Raw genomic sequence first — 14218 nt, 5'->3', positions numbered from 1 at the left:
AAGTGTTTTAGTTAAGGAGAATTATCCATAACCCAATTTGACATTAAGATTGGTAATTAGAACATGCTACAATTATAAGTGTTTTTTTTTCTATATGAATCAATCAATATAGCAAAAATCTTTAGAATTGCTCAGAACATTGAGAATGTTGCCTTAAGCTCATATCAATCATCATTTGTGAACAGGTGGAAGAGTTGCTTCAAAGAAGACAATCCAACTCTTTCTCTTTTTCTTGATGTACAATTGTTTGATTAAGCTTTATTATAGAATGATTTGAGTACAAATTACAAAACCTTTCTCCAACTAATCAAGAACAGAAATGAGAGCAACAAAATGACCCAAGAAAAAAAAAAGTTTCAAAAAAAAAAAAAAAAAACCAAATATGCATAAAATTGTAGAATACTATCGTGTACAAAGAAGCAAATAGGTATACCAGTTTCAATTTGATTTCACATTTGCATTAAGATCTCCAAGACTCTTCTTCATTCTTCGCATGATCAAGGGAACAGGCTTTTGCAAGACAGAGACGTTGATATTGTTCCAAACATCTGATTTGGTTGGGAGTTGCACGATTTTCTCTGCAATCTCCATGTCCTCTCGAAGAACAGAACCGAATACAGTGTATGAATTTTTCCATTCTTCGTGGTTTGCTAGGCTTATAAAGAACTCTGGTCCAGAGCCAATCCAGGCAACTGATCCCCTTCTTATGGTAGGGCAAGCCTCTGCTGGAATCTTTTTGAATGGGGTTCCTTGGGCTTCAAGAATTCCTCGAATCAGTGCAAATGGTGGACCATAAGGAGTCTGAAATTTTGCAAGCGAAACTTGGTTTTAGAAATATACAATCTTCAATAGCTAGAAGCGTATGCTCTGAATAATTGATTTGACTGAAAAACTACACATGCATGAACCCACTCTACTTCTGAGGAGCCGAGATCTTCAATAGAAGGAGAGTTATGGATTTTTAGATATAATTGTATCATCATTTGAATTGGAACCTCTCTAGCCCATCAGCACCGTACCTCCCCTTCCCTAAGTTAGGATTCAAGACCTAGCTCAGTGAGCTAGTCTACACAGAAAGTTGCTGACTCCAAGTTAAACCAAGCACAAATTCTATAACAGAGTTAATGGGCCAAAAAAAAGGAAAGATAAGAAAAAAGCTGCAATATTAGAACAACAGCAGCCCCAAAACAAACAAGTAGCATTTAAATTTCCTTACATCTTTTATGTGATTTCCTTTTGAATCCCAAGATTGTCCACGGCTTTCTGCACGATATATTTGGCAACCTGCACAATGGCACAATGTTAACAGCTCAAGAATGTAGGCCACAGAATATGGAGCACAGTCTGGGAAAAGCTGCATCAAACAAAGGAATTGGTGACTGCAATGATCTTTTAATTTTTCTGAAATTCTCTAAATTTATTTCTTATCACCTATACAGAATTCCAAACCTTGTTTGGAGAAGGTCTTATTAAGTTGGTGGCTTCTCAATAAGGCTCACCTTCATTGTGCTTCAGCATGTCAACCAGAAAAATTAAAGAAACAGCAGAAAACAAATTCTAAATGGCACATGCTGATCACATATACCAGTAATACTCCTAAGATCACAGATATTCATCGTTTTTTTTTTTATGTTTCTTCCAACCCTAACTAGCAGCAAAATCAGAAAAGGACCAAAAAAGGTGAAGAATTATAACAGATAATAGCTTCTGAATGAGCTGTAACTAATAGCCTCAAACTCTATGATATTCATGCATAGGATCCACAATATCAAAAAGAGTAGAAAGATAGTCTTCTAGAAGTAAAAATACTCACTTTGATATGAAGAGTACCATATTCAGTTCCCATTTCAACGATACCCTAAATAAAGAAACCCAAGAATGATAATCAATGTTGGAGAAATGTTATTCAATAGATGAAATTTCAACAATAAAAAGGGCAAAGAAGAGCTGTGCTTATAAAAAGTAATCAACAGAAAAAAGTACTCAAATTATCAGATTATGCAGTCAGTATCATAAAAATAGAAAACACATTAAAAAATTTTCATCAAGCTTATGTTGTATACCTCTCCTTTCCCGAAGATAAGCCCAGAAGTCCAACTAACAGTTTCCCCTGCCTCTTGCCGATCAGGGGACAAAGTATCCTTCTGTTTCTTCAACCGACACTGGGAGAACAGAATGATAAATAAAAGACTATAGCTCTCATGATTCAAAATTTAACATAACATTTGGATTACCGTATACAACAAAAGCAGATAGAACATTAAGCCACCTTTTGCACCGCCAAATAAAGTCAGGATAGAAGATGACTAAGGCACTAAGCATGCAAATAAAACACTCCAATCTTATCTAAAAGTGCACTTGGTAATGTGAGATTCAACAGCAATAGGAGGATTAGAAGTATCTTTTGTCTCTGATCATTCCAGCTAACTCTTCATTAATGAACTATATATAAGTCGCGATTCTTGAACAAAAATTTTAAATAAGCAACCTAAATAATACCCTTCTAAATGAAATTATAATATTTGATCTAAAAATCTGCTAATCGTTCTCCTCTGACTACATTAAGCACTAGACTTTTGCAAATCAGAACCAAGACTTCTAACAGTAAGAAAACAGTTGGAACAGAATTAAGCATTGTCAAATGTCAATTCTCAGTAAAGCTAATGCATTCACCAGGTCAAGTCAAACAACCACGACCAAGAACATCAAGTAAAGCGAAACAATTAAGAACAGGTGACCATCTAATTCGACATTTCGGGCTCACCTAAAAAAAACCTTTAAAAAACAATAAGAAAAAGCAAATTAAAGAAGGAAGAACGCACCTCCCCAAATCTGGACCCGCAAGCCTTCTTGTTCCCACAGAAAACCCAAGTATCACGCAAGCAAGGTCCATCATTGCCACTACACATGGTCTTACAAGCCTGACAACATTCCACAGAGGAATTGAACCTGAACTCAGACCCCCACTTCACAGCTGCACCCCACAGCTCCAAATTCTCAATGCCTCTACAACACACACCCTTCTTTCCCCCCAAACCACCACTCGCCACCACTTCCAAAGACTCAAATCTGGAATCCCGAGAATTCACATTGGGGTTCAAGAGTGTAGAAACAACTGCATAGACCAGAACACATGAGAACAGAGCCACAAAGAGGAGGACGAGAGAGGCAAAACGGGACTGTTCTAGGTCGTTTAGCCTACGACCCACTTGAGATTAAGGGGTCCAGAGAAAAACCCAGAAACGAATTTGGAAACTTTGGATCGTAAAAGGAGATAGAGATTTGGATTTCGCAGAGTGCGTTGACTGAAAACAGTTAAGAAACTGAGAATTTCTCATGGGGGATTATTATTAATTAATTAATTAACTAAAATTCTTTAAAAGACAAAGAAAAATAGAAAGCTGGTAAGTCAACTTTCTTTGTTTACTACTAAAACTAACGTGAATTAGACAAAAATTGGTTCGTTTCATTGCATTTGTTCTTTTTCTTTTGTAAAGTTGATAGGACTGGAACGACATGCATCATTTACCGGTGATAGTGAGACTTTGAACGACGACGTTTTCTGGAATAAAGAAGTTTGAATTGATTCTAGTTTCTGGAATTAAAACTATACCCAGTCAACTTTTAGTTTTAGTAGATGTTCTCAATTTGTTTCTTTCTATTTCAACATAGTCCATGGAAAAATGCCACTATCGATCAATCACCATTAATTATGCCACTAATGGCCACTTAATTTCTCTAATTTTCCATTGTTCCGTTTACTTTTTCATTGGACAATTCAATGAGTTGACTCCTTTAGCAAATTATTTCATACGACTAAATGGTTGAAGAAATAAAAACCACCAACAATTGTACTAGAAATATCATTTTCTTTTCCACAAAACACGAAAAGTAAGTGGCATGTGTTCACAAGAATTCTCCATCTTAGCAGATTTTTATCGACATAGGAAGGTGGAATGAAAGTATGAAAATGAAAAACCATGGGCAATTGATGTTAATGATGAAATGATAGAGAAAAAATAAAAAAGAGTAGGTCAAAAATCAAAGGAAAAAAGGGGATGGAAAGAAAATAATACTATGAAAGAAAAAAATGTATATGTCATCGGTATTCTTGTCGGTGTATCCCAAAATAGTTGTAAATATATAAATTTCTTTCAATTTTTTTAGTAATTCAAAGTAATTTGGTTTTTAGAGGTTTAAAAATCCTACTTGAATTAAAATAAATCTTAATTTTTAATTTTAATAATCACAATTTAATTTATAATTTGACTTAGTCTTTTTGAAGTCACTTTGAAAACATCTAGTTCGGTTAATTTTTTTTTAATTTATGAATCATTCATTATGCTTGTAAAAAAATGCCACATGATGATGTTGACCGGATGATAGATGCAACAATTCAAGAATAATATATCATTGGTTTATTGTGACTTGTGAGTCATTAATCAAGTATTTTCCCCTTGTCGGTGCTTATATCAACTATCAAGTTTCTCATTGGTTTAATTTCTGTCGGAAGTAATATTCAAGTATAATTTAATTAGAAAAATCATATCAGAATTAAAAAAACTCATATAAACTTTATTCAGGGATCAATTTCATGATCCTGATCCTCTTTTGCTTAACTTTCATATGCTATCATACATATATCAAGCCAATGCAAGTAGTTAATTATACATTGCTGCAAAATCCACTTTGTTTAATTATTTCTATTTTATAAAGCAGCTGATGACTCCTTCAAGCAGCGGCAATTCATGGAGTTGTGAGACCTGCCAAAGGAAAAACGAGAATCAAAAAGTGAGGAACTTGAGAATTAATAGTGCTAATTGTATTAACAATAAGGAGAATTGAATTAACTAAGATCCTGAGCAAGAAAAGTAAAATTTAAACTCATCAAGGACTTTGACAGGGGGAAATCAAATTAAGCTTACTTCCACATTTGTATTGGCGAGGGACCTTCCTGCCGCAGCCTTCAATAAGGCGGATAGCACGGTTGAGATCGATAAGGGCAGCCAGCTTGGGCGTGATGACGGGGCAAACGCATTCGAGATGGGTAACCCTTACCCGCTGGCAGCACTCTGGACTCGGAAGCTTACCATAGACCACCGGCTTGCAAGCATTAATCGCCAAAGTCCTTTCCTCCTTGCACTCCGCATCACTTAGTTGTGCACCAGCCATCTTAACCCCCCACATGCCTGCAACTCCTACCATCACTAACACCATGAAAGCCAATGACTTTCCCTCCATCTTCTTTCTTTCTTTCTTTCTTTCTTTCTTTCTTTCTCTCTCTCTCTCTCTCTCCCTCTCTCTCTTTTTCCCTTGCACAAAAAATGTTAGGGTTACATACATATATATAGCCGATAGGGGCTTGAAGAGTACGTGAAACCCCACCCAAACGGCCAAGCCCAGCCCTCCCACTCTTCCTATTTTTTTCTACCTAGCTGGTACTGGTAGCTATACTTTTGGGCTTTTTTTCTTTTGTTCCTGCCGAATGCTTTCGGTTTTCTTTGACTTCTTTGTTCTTCGGCATACCATAGCCTAGTCCTTTTCACATTGAACATTGAGGATTTTACATTTTTATTTCCTTTGTAGTTCAATTTAACCCATGTGGCTCTGTATATATCGAGCAAGTATTCAGAATTGCGTGTTCATTTACTTTAATTAAACTGCCATTAAAAAAGAAACCATGGCAAATATGGCAATTGATGTTGATGATGCATGAAATGATAGAGAAAAAATGGAAACCAGAAGTAGGTCAAAAATCAAAGGAAAAAAAGGAATCGAAGATTCAAACAAATGAGAAAAAAAAAAGCATATATCATTCTTTTCTTATAAATATATCATATAAATGTATCTGGTGATTCATTCTAGTTTGGTTAATCTTTTTCTGATTTGATAATCATTCAAGTATTTTTCTCTAAGCTCATCGGCAAACTTTTATCATTAAACTAATTAAATGGCAATGGTTGTTCATTGATGATATTAGTTTTGTAAGTAAAATTTTATAATTTCCAAGTGTAAGCCTGCAAGAAAGTAAGATTCTCCATCAATTGATGAGCAATATCTCATGGTATAATTAAACTATTTTTGGTTCCTCCTTTAAAAGGTAACTAATTAATTATTTAATTAATCCACTGTCCTCAAAACCTAAACTGTTAGGCAAAATAAGAATAGGTTTTAATTAATCAAACATGCTCCAAGTTACTGACCATTAGAACAAAATTACCACATATAAAGGAAAAAAATAGACAATCTTATTTCTATTTTCTGATAGAAAAGAAAATTTTAAGTGAGCAGAAGTTTCCTCATTCTATGATCAGAACAAACTACAAGTCTCAAAAAACCTTACATTAGATTTAAAGATATCTATGAAAAGGGATTGTTGATAGTTGAATTCAAATTTAAACTTTACAAGTAAAGTATGCAAATTTTACCAATTCATATTTCTTTTGTTAACAATCATATTTTTTTAATTTCATAGTATGACTAATTTATGTGAATTTAGTCGAATAATTATATGTTTTGTTGATAAAATATTAAAATTTTAATTTTAATTATTAAAATTTAATTTTTAATAATTTTAAATATATATAAAAAATTGTGCGAATTTATTTGCAAAATGCCACATGATGTTGCTTTGGTGAAAGAGCATTAACCTGGATGACAAGCTGGTCGATTTTTCTTGGGTGGCATTGGTGATCAAGATACTGACAAGTAGAGTCTGGCTAATTGACTTGGTCTTATCATGCCATTTTGGGAGGAAATGTAACAGGATCAAGCTTCTTGTTTGGTTTCGTCTGGATTGTGAATCTTTAATCAACTATCTTTCCCTTGTCTCAGTGCTGTCAACTATCAAATTTAAATGACAGAGGTTGTTCATTTGTTTTAATTTCTGTCAGAATCAGTATTCAAAAAATATATATTATAATTTTATTAGATAAGTCATTGTAAAATTAGAAGCATATCTTCCATTAAAGTTTATAGCTTCACATCATATTTATTTATTTTTCATAGCTCTTATACAAAAACAAATCCACATTAAATATCTAAATTAATAATTTTGATGATTAAAATTCCTAGTTGCTATTAGGAAACATTTTGATCAATTGGCATAATGTTATATCTATTATACTTTATGGAGAAATTTTTCTAGAAAATTCCATCTTATTATGATTGCAAAATGGCACTTAATGATTGATTATGAAAACTTTGGTGAAAGAGCACTAAGCAATAATTAAGTCATTAGTCACCAAAATATTGAGAATTGTAGAGTTTGGTTGATTGACTTGGTCTTTAACACGTCTTTGAGTCAAGCTTATGCTTTGGTTTCTTCATTCTTGTGAGTGATGAATCATTATTTTTCCTATGTCTCAGTGCTGTCAACTGTATCAATTTTAGATGCAGAGATTGTTCATTGGTTTATTTTCTGTCAAAACCAGTATTCAAATATAGTATAATTTTCTTGGAAAAGTCATGAGTAAAGTTTGAAGAATATAATCTTCCATTCATGTTTATAGCTTTCACATCATATTTATTTATTTTTCATTGCTCTTAGCCATATTTATTTTTTATTTTATAAATTATTAGAATATCTAATTTAATGAAACATTGTAAGAGCATGCTTCCACATTTGTTGCGGCGACGGACCCTCCTACCGCAGCCTTCAACAAGGCGGATGGCGCGGTTGAGATCGATTAGAGCAGCGAGCTTCGCTGACAGCACTCTGGACTTGGAAGCTTACCATAGATGACGGGCTCGGAAGCATTAACCGCAATACTCCTTTCCTGTTTGCACCGAGCAGCACTGAGTGCTGCACCAGCCATCTTAACCTCCCTCGTGCCTGCAACTGCTACCACCACTAACACCATGAAAGCCAATGACTTTCAAGCAACCATGAATGCAAGAGTTAGTCTCCTCTTGGCCCACTTGTATAAATGCTTTTATGTCTAGGTCAAGTCCCTTTGCTTTTCTTGGAGGAGCAGAGTGTCGTAAAGTGGGCTTTGCAAAAGTGGGTCCAAGTTTCTTCTCAAATTTCTGTATGGGGCCCACCACAAATTGTTGACCCACACTGTTTGGATGGGAAGCCGTTGACTCTTTCTTATCAAACAGAAGGTAAGGTTTTAGTAAAGCCCAAGAAAAACATAAAAAGGGTTTTTTAGGAAGAAAAACTTCTGGAATTTTTAGCTTTTTTTTTAAAGTTATTTGTTGTTTTTTTCTTTTAAAGAAAATTTCTAGAATTTTTAAAAAATTTTGGATCTCAAATTTTTGGTTGTAAAATAATTTACATTGTTTTCTTCTTTGAGGATTAATAATATTATCATGAGCAACCAACTTGCCATTGGAAGGAACCCAAAGTCACGAGTAGGGATAGAGGATGGAGGCGGGGGACATTTTTGGATAAGCTAATGTTTATTTTATTCAAAAGAAACAAGGGATAATAATGAAGAAAAACAAATGCATAATCGATATATTTAATTATATTTAGACCAACACCGACTCTATTACCCTACCTCGCCGCCCATCTATGCGAAGAAAAAATTAGTTCTTGCATCTTTTTTTTTTTTAATTCTTAGTTTTTTCTCTTAATTATAAATTCTTAATATGATTTTTTTTCACACTATTTCGACTAATATTTCAATAGCTAGCATGCTTTATTTTAATGGCAATATCTTCCATAGACTAGATGAAAATTTTTTTAATTTTATTAGTGAAATTAGGAAGTGTCACATATATTTTTTTAATTATTTATTTTTTTATTATATTTAAAGAAATATGTGTCAACATATTAATTATAATCATAAATGATATATGATAGCTTTTTTTATATATTTAAAATAACTTTTGTCAATTTGAATAGCTGAAGGATCTCCTCTTGTCTAAAAATTATTATCCATTCCATACTGTTGCATAAATTATCACTAAAAGGTCATTAAAGGTCTATAGGGTAGAAATTTGATCCAATAATCAATGAAAACTGCCACATACTAATCCATTTTTTTTTTTTTAAGTAAGCTAGATACTTCAATTTGGGTTGCAAATATATCTAAGCAATAAGTCATCAAACAGGAAAATGAGAATTTTGGCATGTACAGTACTTGACTTGAATGATAGAGATTTCCTATCAGATCCACCATGTGAAAAAAGGAATTGAAGCTGTGGAATAAGCAAGGAAGCTTCTCTCCATGCAAGTGGCTCGTGGAAATCCATGGTATTTGATGATTACATTACATACAGACATTGACTTGGAACTTTTATATTTCTGCATATTTGGTGTTGGTGGAGTTGGTGTGGTTTTGTTCCTTTGCTAATTGTTTCTGAACTACAAATATGGGTTGATTAATATGACTAAGACAGCTCCAAACAACTGGATCCCACCGCTAGAAATTGAAGGGGAGATAAGGGAGTTTAGTATATTTAATTACTCATAACTTAACTCAATTATTTCATGTATTTATTTTTAAGAGATAACATTTAATAAATTTAATGTTCAAATCTTAATATTTATAATTTTTTTTTTTATTTTCAAGTTGTAATCTCTTTTGTTATAAAAAAAAAAAAAAAGAAACTTGCAAAAGTTGCCATCCACAGGAAAATAAGAGAATAACATGAGTCAAGCATTCAGAAAAAAGTGCAAAATTACATCTTGATTACATAATATAAACTGTAACATTGTTAGTGTTCGAAGTAGTAGAAAACAATGTAAGATTTGAAATCAGTTATGAAAGATGTTTCACAAAGTGTGAAATCTACTACGATATGAATTGACTATATGATACATCAATCCAGTGTAAGTCTGCTGTAGAGAAAGGCATATCAAAGCTGTAAACCTCAAACACTACAAGCTTAGATACACACAGATCTTGTTGAAACATTTACTAAGGGGCATCAAAGTCACCACTGACATCAACTTCAGATTCTAAATCTGCCTCAGCATCATCAGGGTCTGAAGACCCTGCAACAGCTTCTTCACCAACTTTGGCTCCTTCAGCCGGTGTCTTAGCCTCTTGTATGATACGCATCATTTCTTCAACGCTTTGAGATGGTTGGTCACGTTCTGGTTCCGCATGGTGTGTTTTTTCAATTGCAACCAGTTCTTTTGGTAAGTTTTTCAGAAACCAAGGATGTTGCTTGATCTCTGGGATGGTAATCCTCTTCAAGCAAAGATTAAGAGAATCAGTACGCAAATATTCACATCATTTCAAATATTCTAATTAAATGAAACTGAAATGGTTTTCCTTTTTGAGTCATTTTAATTAGATGCAACTGAGTAAGTTAATCACTTCAGATATTTTCTTCTAGATGGACGACAGTATTGTAAGAAATACAAAATGGGAAAAGAATGATATACCTTGGCAGGATTGGCAACAAAGATACGGGAAAGAAGATGTCTGCAATCTGCAGACATCCGTACATAGTCGGGTATAGAGTATTGGACACTCATTATTCTCTGTTAAAATTAAAATCACATTAAAAAAGGGAAACCAGAAGGAAACAATATACCAATCGTCAGAGCAGATTTAAGAACTTACACCAATGGTATTACGGAAATTTCTCGGATCTTCAGGATCCTCGAAGTGGTATGCTCCAACCAACATCACATATAATGTCACACCACTCGACCAAACATCTGCAATCTACAACTCGTAAAAGATCAAATTACCAAGCAAATAATTAGATGAAAGGACACTATAATTGCTACTTACAAATGGAAAGAATCAATATATTTTTATTGACAGATGATTTTTTTGGAAGAATGATAGAGGAATTTAACTAGATCACTAACCGAATTAACATATAGTAGTTAGATGCATGGAGAAATGAGACACGTATATACGGTACCATAACAGCATAATTGCTACAAGCATAAGTAAACCAGAAATATCCCAGGTTAATATCTGTGTTACATTTGATTTGCAACAAGAAAATTACAAAAAGTTGTACCTTTCCATCATATTCCTTTCGTGATAGGACTTCTGGGGCAATATAAGCTGGTGTTCCAACAGTTGATTTTGGTTGTGAGTGCAACACAGCAGACTGCATCACAAAATTACAAAAAGAATTAAAGAATTGAATATTAAAAAACTGGAATCAGGATAGTCGAATAAATCAAAGATATATATATAACAGATAGGACTTCTTTCAAATTTCAAAATTAACCTTGTAGTAACCGAAGTCACATATTTTAAGACGTGGTGTTGGACTTCCATCCAGGAGTGTGTTTTCTAATTTCAGATCTCTGTGACAAATTTGCCGTGGCAGAAGTAATGAATGAGGTAAGAAAGTCACCATCACATGAAATCCGGAAAGTTATTCATATAACAAACCATGGAATGACAGTAGCTGACTCCTGATACTAGCTGCTGGAAGAAAAATCTTGCCTGCCAACGAACAAATGTTACAAGTAAACATCAACTCCGATGACTTCCATGCAAATTAAAAGGAGGAAAATTAGCTTAAAACGTTGAATAAAGATATAAACTCACTTCATCTTCACTAAATCGGCCTGCACTATATATTCTTGCAAAGAGTTCACCGCCAGCAGCATACTCCATAACAATAGCTAAGTGTGTTGGAGTCAACAAAACCTGCGAGGAAATGTGATTCCTTACAAAATGATGCTCTTTAGCCAATTGTGGAGAGCCTTATTTGGAATTCTGAGTTTAATCAATTAATATTTCATAATGCAGGAACAAATTTCACATTTCAATGCCTGGTAAAAAACTAGGAGAGTAGGAACATGCTTGAAAAGTATGGAACAAGTATATATAAGCAAAATTGGGCAAACATGCAAGTTAGTAGTATGCAGTCACTGAGTGTGATGCACAAGCAAACTCAATAACTCATTCCATCACTCTGCTACTACAGTGTACCTATTGAAATAGTCTTCTAGATGCCTCAATAAGCCGAGTTTTTTAACGTTCGAAGCTAAAAGTCCATCCAAATTGCTAATAATTGATAATATCAAACTCTCACCTCTTTGAACCTGATTATGTTTGGATGCCTTAAAGATCGGTGGTTAATGATTTCCCTCTGTACATTTTCATCAATCTGAAACCAAAAGGCAAAACCGGATATCACATATGTACATTAATTTATAATTTGGCAGTGGAATTCAAATACTAGAAAATAAAATTGATAGACTCAAAATGCAACACACTGTTGCTCATGGAGAGAACCCAATGACATCGGAATTAGAGTAAGATGAAATGTAAATAAGATTCCGAAACTAATCACAATCGTCATGTCCGTTGCTGAAAACTGTGTAAGAAAGATAGTTCCTTTGTATTGCAGCTGCAGAAAGGAAGATTATAGCCTAACAAATTACGACAAGAGTATGAAATGTCTTGGAGCCTGACATTCACTGTATGAACCTAAGTAACTTTCATTCCTTCAGATGTAACATCTACTTGTTTTTCTTCTATTTCTCAAAATATAGATGCTAAAATATATACCATTTTCCAGAGACTATCGAGTTTAGAAATTTTCCATCAGAAACTGTTTCCACCAGAATGACATTGGCAAACACTTTAATGCCATTGAAGACACTATATATTTATGGTCAGACATTTGCCAAACACTTTTCCATATTCAAAAACCAATCACCATCTAGATTCTGGGCAGTCAAGTATATATAAGTGCTGGCAGTTTAGATAAGATTTGGACATGATCATCCACAACAACAATGATAACAGTTTGATAAGTGTTAGTAATCACAAAAATTAAAACCCAAACAGACCCAGCCTCTCCATTTTCAGCAAAGTGCAAATGAGAAAAATTAACTTGCAACTGCAGACAATTTAAGACATAATCTTAGGTATAAGAATAAATCACATCAATTACCTTCTTTCCTCTTTCAATGTATTTGACTGCAACAAGCTCCTTTGTCTTCATATCTTTCACCAGCCTTGCCACTCCAAAATTCCCTGACCCAAGCTCCTTCAATGGCTCATATCTCTCCTCCATCACACCAAGAAAAAAGGAAAAAAAATGAAAATTTTTCAAAAACACAAGACTCTAGATGAAAACAAGAAAACCAAGGCCAAGGAAAAAGAACCAAAAAATAAAATTTGTAGAGAAAGACTGCTTGAAACTTGAAAGCAATAAGACCACCTAACCAACCCTTTCCTCTTCCAGTCCTCAACCAGCTTTACTCTTTATAAGTTTACAAGTCAAGTCATGCTACACTTCATTTACGTTATCAAACCGAAAAGGTAATTTACCATTTTCAAAAATAAAAATTTCCAAAAGCCAACAAATTTTAATTGTAAAAAAATATTTGGAATGACACGTGTTGCGTTTTGGGGTCATTTCCAATTTTTTAAGTTCGGATGATGAGACAGAGACATCGGCAACGCAAAAAACTGTCTTATGTAACCTGACACGTGGCGTTGGTTAAATAAGGAGTATTAAGAAAGCTATTATTGGCTAACCTGAGCCTTGTGGGTCCCAAATAAATGTGCTTTGACTTTCTAATCTAATGTAAAGATCTGTAAGAACTGATCAGGAATATTTGTCCAAATATACGATGCCCCCGAAACAGCGCGCGATTAACGTCCAGGGAGATGTCGGTTTACGAGCCTATGATGTCGTTAAGTCACGCTCCACCGATATACAAGATATCCAGAATAAAAAAGAATTATAGACAGTTTTTACTGTATGATTTTAAATATGACTTGCGGTTATATAATAAATAAAAATAGATTAAAACTTATTTTCCGCCAAAGAAAATTTATCAGTTCACGCGCCCAATTTTCAAACTGTGGAAAGCAAGTACCTGGTAGAAAGGTCGAAACGTGCTACTGGATCCTTGTGGGCCAGACCAACAATTCAGGGTCCCGCGCTTGTAGTTGTTGGTCGGTCGCAGCTTTCGAGAATCTTCTGTTTGTTCTTTTTGCCGATGATCATCCAACGGTTCTGATCTAAACCATGTTGGTCGGTTCGGATTGCCTGGTTGGTAAAATCATAATTAAGAGAATAATACATATTTTTTAATATATATTTAATAAATAAAAAATTAATTTTAAAAAATATACATTTTATCATCTAAATTCGTTTGTAAAATTAATAAACTCTACCAATAATATATCAAATAATTTTTACCACCGAAAGTAAAGTTTTAATTTTTATAAGAATACCTTCATATTTTAAAACACACGTTTTTCCCTCGGTAAGTAATAAATAGGAAGAAAAATATGCAAATAAAAAGGAAAAAACTATAAATGCA

The 14218-nt window shown here is 33.8% G+C and overlaps 3 protein-coding genes and 1 pseudogene across 4 annotated transcripts; all 4 read right to left on the bottom strand.

Moving 5' to 3' along the window:
* Positions 1-128: 128 nt before the first annotated feature.
* On the bottom strand, positions 129-3215 carry LOC111290716 (uncharacterized; the record flags this gene model as incomplete). Its single annotated transcript, XM_022882151.2, has 5 exons — positions 129-801; positions 1217-1354; positions 1814-1858; positions 2064-2162; positions 2823-3215. Coding segments are annotated over 5 exons (1038 nt in total), but the record flags the coding sequence as incomplete, so codon positions are not given.
* A 1339-nt stretch (positions 3216-4554) lies between these two features.
* LOC111291099 (uncharacterized) lies at positions 4555-5327 on the bottom strand. The gene is made up of 2 exons (XM_022882683.2): positions 4926-5327; positions 4555-4763 (listed from the first exon to the last, which is right to left on the bottom strand). Exons 1-2 carry the CDS (start codon positions 5239-5241, stop codon positions 4747-4749), a joined length of 333 nt encoding a protein of 110 aa, XP_022738418.2. The 5' UTR covers positions 5242-5327; the 3' UTR covers positions 4555-4746.
* A 952-nt stretch (positions 5328-6279) lies between these two features.
* LOC149515964 (uncharacterized) lies at positions 6280-7889 on the bottom strand (annotated as a pseudogene).
* Positions 7890-9611: 1722 nt separating this feature from the next.
* On the bottom strand, positions 9612-13242 carry LOC111289579 (serine/threonine-protein kinase SAPK1-like). 2 transcript variants are annotated; one of them, XM_089767567.1, is made up of 8 exons: positions 12835-13242; positions 11968-12042; positions 11478-11579; positions 11152-11372; positions 10936-11028; positions 10524-10628; positions 10343-10441; positions 9612-10145 (listed from the first exon to the last, which is right to left on the bottom strand). In XM_089767567.1, exons 4-8 carry the CDS (start codon positions 11281-11283, stop codon positions 9870-9872), a joined length of 705 nt encoding a protein of 234 aa, XP_089623693.1. In that variant the 5' UTR covers positions 11284-11372; positions 11478-11579; positions 11968-12042; positions 12835-13242; the 3' UTR covers positions 9612-9869. The 2 variants fall into 2 exon arrangements, with proteins under 2 accessions (XP_089623693.1, XP_089623694.1); XM_089767568.1 differs by lacking the exon at positions 11968-12042 and having other exon boundaries at positions 12835-12922.
* Positions 13243-14218: the final 976 nt, after the last annotated feature.

The sequence above is a fragment of the Durio zibethinus genome, chromosome 11 (assembly GCF_047325235.1).
Source record: "Durio zibethinus cultivar Kanyao isolate XHJ-2024 chromosome 11, ASM4732523v1, whole genome shotgun sequence".
Lineage (NCBI taxonomy): Eukaryota > Viridiplantae > Streptophyta > Magnoliopsida > Malvales > Malvaceae > Durio > Durio zibethinus.
The sequence above is the reverse complement of the archived record's forward strand: the minus strand, read 5'-3'. Positions and strand labels throughout refer to the sequence as shown.